This window comes from Psammomys obesus, unplaced genomic scaffold (assembly GCF_907164565.1).
Source record: "Psammomys obesus unplaced genomic scaffold, mPsaObe1.curated_primary_1811, whole genome shotgun sequence".
Classification (NCBI taxonomy): Eukaryota; Metazoa; Chordata; class Mammalia; order Rodentia; family Muridae; genus Psammomys; species Psammomys obesus.
The window spans coordinates 1577862-1586273 of record NW_026590405.1 but is presented as its reverse complement, the minus strand read 5'-3'; the positions used below and the strand labels follow the sequence as shown (position 1 = coordinate 1586273).

At 55.7% G+C, this 8412-nt stretch overlaps 2 protein-coding genes across 2 annotated transcripts in view; one reads left to right on the top strand and one right to left on the bottom strand.

The window, feature by feature from the left end:
* Positions 1 to 8042, bottom strand: part of Tspear (thrombospondin type laminin G domain and EAR repeats) — a 160086-nt gene extending 152044 nt beyond the window's left edge. The window contains exon 1 of the mRNA XM_055606971.1: positions 7958 to 8042. Coding sequence (XP_055462946.1) covers positions 7958 to 8042 — 85 coding nt within the window. The remainder of the gene's footprint in view (positions 1 to 7957) is intronic.
* Positions 4244 to 4984, top strand: LOC129676579 (keratin-associated protein 10-12-like). Its single transcript, XM_055606976.1, has one exon. It carries the CDS (start codon positions 4244 to 4246, stop codon positions 4982 to 4984), a length of 741 nt encoding a protein of 246 aa, XP_055462951.1.
* Positions 8043 to 8412: the final 370 nt, after the last annotated feature.

Sequence of the window (8412 nt, the reverse complement as noted above, 5' to 3'; positions counted from 1 at the left end):
GTGTGTGTGTGTGTGTGTGTGTGTGTGTGTGTGTGTGTGTGTGTGTGCGTGTGTGCGTGTGCCTGTGTGCGTGTATTAGTGTGCACTGTGTAATGTGTGGTCTGATAGTTAACATTGGGATTAAGACCTTCAGAGTTCATCTTGCCATCTGTTTGACTGACATGCCTGACAGAAGTGACGCGTTGTTTCAGAGGGCTCAGGCCACCATGGCAGGAAAGGCAAGTGGGCAGCTCGGTTCATGGCAGCGAGAGCACCTGGCATGTGACAGAGGCTGTCCATATCAAGGACCAGGAAACAGACCAAGACAGAAAGGTCAGACCAGCCACAACCAATGGCGCCCGAGTGACCAACTTCTATCATCTACATCCTTCCTTCCAAAGTCTCCAGAACATCCCAAAACAGCACCCAGCAGCCGGGAACCAAGACTTGAGCCTGAGGCATGAGTCAGATTCTGATCAATCCATGACTGTCATGTGGTCAACACGGAATAATGGTGGGCCTGGCGGACTCCGAGAAGCACTTGGCATGTCTCATCCACACGATCCTCAGACAACACAAAGAGGGAGATGTAGCATGACCACGGCCCTTAAAGGAAGAAACAGAAGTCTGTGGGGCAGGATTTGAACACGCAGTGCAGGCAGACACCAGAGATGGAAGTCTGGGGACAGAAGGCAATCAGACCAACTCTCTGAAGAGGTCCATGTACCAACTGACCTCTGGAACTAAGGAAAGTGGGCTCAGAGGAGAAAGGGCTGCTTCAGGATACCGTGAGAGAGCGGTAAGAATCCTGAGATGGAGGACTCAGAAGGGCTGGGGTCACCGCTTGTCCAAACACTGGCCCTTGAAAGGGAAGTAGAGAGCTCTCACGCTGCAAGGAAGCAGTGTGGGCACCGAGGGACTGAAGTGATGGCATATGAACCACAGAACATCTAACCAGGAGTCAGAGAGGCAGAGCCACCTGTGGAGCACAGCCCACCTGGCCCTCTCAGCTAAGGGATTGCTGTCCTCACAGGGATTTCTGGAGGCTGGGAAATCTTGCTTGCTCTATGTTCCAATGTGTGTCAGGGTGCACAAGAAGCTCATACACACAGCCAGCCATGGGCAGCTTTGCAGGATTTACCAGCAGAAAAAAAAGCCCCACTCCCTCTGGGAGCCAGAGGCCTCCTGCTCTGGAAGACCTGCTCTCAAGGCTCGCAACAGCCTGGGCTCTTCATCTGGGCTGTCCTACTTCCCACATCTCAGTTAGTAGTGGCTGCTCTGCCCATGACCTCACCTGTGACACCAACACCACAGTGAGAGCTAGGCTGCCTGCCTGGAGGAAACTGCCCCAGGGAGAACTTTAAGTGCCCTAGGAGAAGCTCACTGCCCCAGGGAGGACCTCACTGCCCCAGGGTAGACTTCTGGGTGTGACTTTCCCCTCTCCTCCTCTCAGGTCCAGGCAGTCTGAGTAAACAGTGAGAGTTATCACAATAGGATACACTCACCCCGTCAAACCCCAGCCAAACACAAGCACATAAAGCCTGCAGGTCGTTGCTTTTAGTTGGACGTCATTACTGAGATGAAATGTTTGTGGAAGCAACTTGGAAGACAGGAACGTGGGGACCCTTACATGGGAAAGAAGTCCTCGCCCAGAGATATAGTTCTCATTCCTTTAAGAAACTTCAAAACAGCCTGGGAAGAGGTCAAGTGAGCATGAAGACCTGAGTTTCATTTTCAAGACCACATTAAAAGATCTAGGCACAGGAGAGTCAGGAGCAGGAGAATCCTGACCAGCCAGCCTAGCCTACTTAGTGAGCTCCAGGCTAGTGAGAGACCCTGGTAATGACAGAAGAGGTTGTCCCCTGGTAAACACATACACACACACACACACACACACACACACACGAGCAAACCCATGCATGAACACAACTTCAAAACAACTAATAAAATCTAAATTGCCTAGAGAGGTAATGTGTGTTTCTCTACAGACAGGTCAGACACGGATGTTACAAACAAGAAATGATCCGTGTTTCCTGTGGTTCAGGATACTGGTGACCTCCAGTTTCACTGCATTAGCTTTTCTGTTTGTCCCTAAACCCAAGCAGTGTGCCTCATAAATCACCCCAAAGTTTCATTTACAAACGGAAGAGAAGAGAAAACGAACCAGCGTGTGTGCCTTACTTAATTTTTAAAGGTTGTTCAACTGTTATACTTTGCTGTACACTGCACCAAAATATACCGTGTACGCTACAGGAAAATGACAGAAGGCTTCGGGACTGAGGGTTGGGGAGAGGCTTGGGGGATGAGGCGATTGCTGCTCAAATGTGAGGACCTGCGTTCAATCCCCCACACGCATGTTTTTAAAATCCTGACACTGGGAAGGCGACACCAGGCAGATCCTTAGGGCTCCCCAACCAGCCAGCCTAATTCAGTGAGTCATAGGCCAGAGAGAGACCCTGTATTAAAAACAAAAACAAAACAAAATACAGTGGATGCCACATGAGGAGCAACACGTAACGAGGTCTCACACACACACGCACACACGCAACCACACACAAGTGAGTATGTACACACAAAGAAGGCCACAGGATCATACATAACAGCCATCATGTACACACCTAAAGAAACTCTGGGGCCCCTCACAATGCCCAAGGCCTCTCTCCGTCTAAATGATTCATAAACACTTAACGTTTACTCCGGCTCAGCCTGAACTGCTTTTCTGTGCCGGCGTGGAGAATCAGGCTTCACTCAACCGGAGGTCTCTAAAATGGAAGGGACCTAGTCAGCTGGCTGAGCTGGCCTCACGGTCTGAGAGGCATCCCAGCTTCCCAAACGTTTCTGAGCCTGAGATGAGAAGCCTTGTACCACACAAGCAGGCAGTGGTGAAGAGCGCCTCGCCTCGCCTTGTGGCAGCCAGGAAGAAGGAGGGGAGAAAGGAAAGAGACAGATGAGAAACAGCACACCCTTCAGTGGCCCCCTTGGGCCCCACAGCAGACACCTTCTTATCTGCGAGGAACCACACCTCTTTGGAGGAACACATCCTATTGAAAACACATCAGCCATGAGGACAGGAGCCTATACACATGTGTCTAATGACAGAACCCTGGCAGGACCGTAGCTCACACAAACACACACACACACACACACACACACCCCACACACACACACACACCACACACACCTCTCACACAGAAAACCACAGTTGGAACCATCAGCCCTGGGACCGCCCACTCCGACCTGGTTTTACCCTGATTGGCTGGTCTCCCCAACCTCCCTAGAACACAATGCATTGCAGATCAGCGAGCAGCATTCCCTGCTGCAGACCTACCTAGCATGCCAACACCTCTGTGGAGGAGGTTCTTCTGAGGATGCCTGAACTCTCCCTCCCAACGACTGTAGCCATTGAGGCCTGCTTCACCCATTGTCCCCTCAGGGGCCCCTGGACAGAGCTCTGGGGTGCACACTGAGGGCCCATGCTGAGGAGTCCTCGAGAATGAAAAGAGATGCACAGGGGCTCCACGAGTCCAGGGGCAGCCAGGCACTGATCTCCTGCCTCATGTCAAACATCTCAGGGTTAGGGTCAGCATAGGCCACAGCAACCTCACAGCTAGAGCCCGGTGTGGTGACAGAAGTCAATGACAGAGGGACTTGCCCCAGGGTGACAGCTGCTTCTTGGGCATGGGCTTACACACATATATACACACACACACTTCACCACCAAGGCTAGGATAGCAGTGGGCAAATGAATACCCATAAGCCACTGCGTCCTCAGCTTGAGTCTCTCCATCCAGGCCAAAATGAGATCAGGAAAGCCTATCAAAGTCACTGTGAAGCTCTGCCCTCACCAATAAGGACTCAGTGGCAAACGTAGACGGCAGAGGGGACAGACATGGCCAGCACAGCTCACTCAAATGTTGGACGTTTCAGAAGCACAGAGCCAACTATCCCACTAGGGGAACCCAGATTCACCTCCTCACCACTGCTGTCACCCACCCAGATCCTGTCCCCATCGGCTGAGCCAGCCGAGGTGCCTGGCTCAGCACGACACACAGCCACAGCCAGGACATTCACAGCAGACTGGCATCTTCCAGCCGTCGAGCGCTCTCCAGGAACCAGTTCCAAACACTAACAAGGAAAGAGTTGCTTGAAGGGCTGCCTGTGGCAACAACAACACACTGTGTGAAGAGTATAAAAGCTGACAGCCAGCCCCTCACACTCACACACTCACACACTCACACACTCAGACCTGTCAGACCTGCCCACCATGGCCACCTCCACCATGTCTGTCTGCTCCAGCGACCTGAGCTACGACAGCCTCGTCTGCCTGCCCGGTTCCTGTGATTCCTGTACTGACTCCTCCTGGCAGGTGGACGACTGCCCAGAGAGCTGCTGTGAGCCCAGCTGCTGCCAGCCCAGCTGCTGCCAGCCCAGCTGCTGTGTCCCCAGCTGCTGTGCCCCAGCCCCCTGCCTGACCCTCGTCTGCACCCCAGTGAGCTGTGTGTCCAGCCCCTGCTGCCAGTCTGTCTGCTGCACACCCTCATGCTGCCAGCAGTCTAGCTGCCAGCCAGCTTGCTGCACCTGCTCCCCCTGCCAGAAGTCCTGCTGTATGACTCTCTGCTGCAAGCCTGTCTGCTGCACACCCATCTGCTCTGGCTCCTCCTCATGCTGCCAGCAGTCTAGCTGCCAGCCCTCATGCTGCCAGCCTTCCTGCTGTGTGCCTGTCTGCTGCAAGCCTGTCTGCTGCACACCCATCTGCTCTGGCTCCTCCCCATGCTGCCAGCCATCCTGCAGTGCTCCTGTCTGCTGCAAGCCCTGCTCCAGCATGTCCCTGCTCTGCCGCCCCGTGTGCAGACCCGCCTGCTGCCTGCCCACCTCCTCCTGCTGTGCCTCCTCCTGCCAGCCCAGCTGCTGCCGCCCAGCCTCCTGTGTGTCCCTGCTCTGCCGCCCTGCCTGCTCCCGCCAGGCCTGCTGTGGCCTCTCCTCGGGCCAGAAGTGCAGCTGCTGAGGGTCTATCCTGCTCGGGCCCACACAGCTCAGCTTCTTCCTTGACTCACTGGGACCTGTAGGGATGTACCAGCTTTGGCACCAGTAGCACATGGCAGCTCCACGGTGCCATAACCCCAACAGCTGGTGCTCACCCCCACCTGCAGCTTTATCTAAAAACTCTGTAGCCCTCCCATCCCACCCCCCATCACGCCTCTGCTCTTCCCCAGTGTATGTCTTTCCCTGACATTAATAAACCTCTTTCTGGCCTTTGAGTGTCCCTCTTCCTGCCTCACGTAAGGGTCAGGGATGTCTGGGAGCATTTTCCAGTGAGCCCCGGGGCTTGGACTGTCTCACCTCTGGCTGGAGTTCCCTGTGGGTTGTGGCTGGTGGCTGGGAGCTTCATTAGTCCCTGGCAAAAGAGCCCTCCCTCCTCAAGTCTCAGCATCCCTGGTTGTATGTTCAGGGACAGGACGGCCAGCAGGGGTGTGGCATAGCCAAAGCACAGCCGCAGCGTCTCCCAAGCAGGTCCCCCCCACCCATACCACTTTATTCAAATGCCCCAACCTGTACATCTGTGTCCCCATTAGGAGCACAGCCTGGAGGTGGGGAAAAGGTATCAAAGAGAAAGAAACCAAAGGGCAGAGGCTTCTTGCTCTGCCCTATGGGGTCTGGGCCTATACCTGCTCTCTCCTTGGGCGGATCTGGATGTTCTCCTCACACCAGTGTCCTCTGAGCTCTGAGCCAGACCCTGCCCAGGTGGGAGACAGCAGGGTGGGGGTGAGCAGGCTATAAACCTGAGGAGGCTGAGAAGCCTAACACCCTAGGAGCCTACCACTACCCCTCAACAAGCTTGGAGCATGCCCAGTGGGAAGAGGGCTCCTTGGGCGCTCTGTTTCTGCCCGCACACCAAGCCTTCCTGCCTTCCAAGGCTGTAAAGATGGGCAGCACCCTGCCTGTGCCTCCCCACTCTCCTGGGGACGCTCCTATTAGAAAGGGGGTAGAGACATCCGTTCCCACTAGGAGCCAGAACACTCCTGGGAGTTCACTGGTCTGGTACGTGGAACGTCCCCTCTCTATGGCTAAACCCCTGCCCCAGCCTGCACTCTATAGTACCTGAGACCAGTGACCTGGGGAGCCCTGAGCACCATGCTGGCCACCTGCTGGAGAGTGAAGCCATGGACCCTCCTCAGAAAGTCCCCAGAACACAGACTGCTTGACTCCACAGGGACAGCCACGTGGATAGTGACCAAGGTATTTCCTACCAGACAGCAGACTCCCATCTTGTCACCTCATTTGCACCAGGAAGCACCTGACAGGAGCAAAGGGGGGAGGGGCTCCTTAGGTCACTTCTAAAGCCAGCGTGACAGGTGTGAATGCTCATGGGCGCTTGCCTCAAGCTTCCCGAGTGTTGCGACCTGCACACTGGACGCCAGTCCCGGCTCCATGGTGCTTCCCCTGTGGTCACAGACGTGGGGTCCAGGCAGTTCAGACGCTCCAGCTTTCTACCTGCTGAACTTCATAGCTGCACAGTGTTCGACACAGAGCAGAACCAGAGGGACCTAAAACGGAGCCGACCCTTCCTAGCCTCCCAAGCCTCTTATCATGGAGTTCCATAATATCAGCCTGACTTGTATGTCTCCTCCCCGGTTTACTGTATTTATAACTGGGTCATCTTTTAACTATCCGGAACGTACCTTCAGGGGAGAGGGGGCGGGCTTTATAAATAACTGTACAGGTTGGCTGTTCCCCAGGCTCACGGAACAGGAAGGCACATGTTTGTGACTCATCCCGGCCCCGGAAGCGTGGCTGTGCTCTCGACTCCCAGCCAGGCCTACACAGGGTCCTCACTTACACGCTCACCTGCCTGGGGGTGGCCCTGCATAGGAACGGGAAAGGCTGGTACCCAGATGCCATCACTTGGATATGTGTGGTGACCACTAACTTAGCTCCACGTTTGAAGCCATCGCTGCAGGTGTGGCTGTCGGAGAACAGGGCACGGGGCCCAAGGGCCTCTCTCTTCTTCCTCAGATCACCACAGGTGGTACTGTCTCAGGCCCCAGGGCCATCTTACCCACCTCCCGTGGTCTAGCGGTTGCTGTAACTTCCAGCCGGTCACTTCTAGGCGGTTAGGTTCTAAACTGCACCGCTTACTCGGGTCAGGGCTCCAAGCCTCGACCGCAGGGTCACCTCCGGCCATATCACACAGAGCAACATCCCAGCGCACGAAGGAGCCTCACGCTTCCTAGCAACCAAAGAGGAGGTGGATGCACAGGAGACCGCAGCCACCCATCTCACAGGCAACTCTGGTAGTTGGGGTCCCCACCACCGATGTGCAATCCCCCAGCAGGTCCGGCTACCAGCTCCGACTGTCCTGTTTCTTGATTCCATAAACTGTTTGGTGATGAATAGCACCTCTTGCTAGAAGACCCTAGGATGGCCATCCTGGTCACTGCTGATCCTCAGTGGCCCCTCTAGAAGAGGAGGCCTGCAGTGAGCCCACCCTAGGGAGCCCCAGGCTGAACCCAGGTGTGGTTTGTGGGTGTGTATGGGGCTGGGCCTGTGTTTCTTCTTCAGCTGGGGACAGAGCCAGGCCCGAGGCGGCCCAGGGCTTTGCTAAGTGCAGGTTGGATAGCATCTCCATGCCAGGAGCCCGAGGGCCGGGGACTTCATTCCTGAAGCAGGTGCTCTGCCTTCCCCGGCAGCCAAGCAGGTAAGTACATGTGAAGAAGCCTCGATGGCTGCTGATAGCTCTTTGAAACTTGAAACCCCTCCCACCTCTGGCAGCCCAGAGAGACCTTTTATTGTGACTGCCCATGCAGCCCCCTCTACTGCACAACCCCCCCTCCCTGTCCCCCACAACCGGCCAGCTCTCCAGAAGCCAGCATGCTACCACACAAGCGATCTGGTGTCAGGAAGTGGCATGTCCAACCCCCTTTCCCTCCAACTCCACAGAAGGTGCAACTACCCCGAATCCCCTACACGCCCACCGTACCTGTGCAGGGCTCCCAGTGCCGGGCGCCGCGGCCGGGGGTAGCCAGAAGAAAGAGCGCCACACACAGGGGCAGCAGGGCAGACATGAGGGGCTCGGGTCCCAAGAGCCATCCAGGGGCTCCACTCGCCTGCAGAGAGGCAGCCACTCCTAATCCCCTGCTAGGGGCAGTCTGGGCCCAGGTGGTCACTGTGACGAATCCATGTTAGTATCTGCAGGAGGACAGAGGTGGCCCTGGCAGCAATGACAGCCCCTAGTTGTTCTGCAGTAGCAACAGGCGGGTGGCCCTGGCAGGCTGGGGCTTCAGCTGCAGGCAAGGGCTTATCTCTCCACTTCCCTGCTGGGCTTGGGTCCCGTGTGCAGGTGACAACAACGGTATCAATCTTCAGGACTGGGATTAGTCATTGGCAAAGCTCACTCTCCCGAAGGAGAGACAGAAATAGATCCTCCAGCGGAGT

What these genes read in the sequence shown, in the direction of transcription:
- LOC129676579 (XM_055606976.1), top strand. Translation starts at nt 4,244, where the DNA reads ATGGCCACCTCCACCATGTCTGTCTGCTCCAGCGACCTGAGCTACGAC.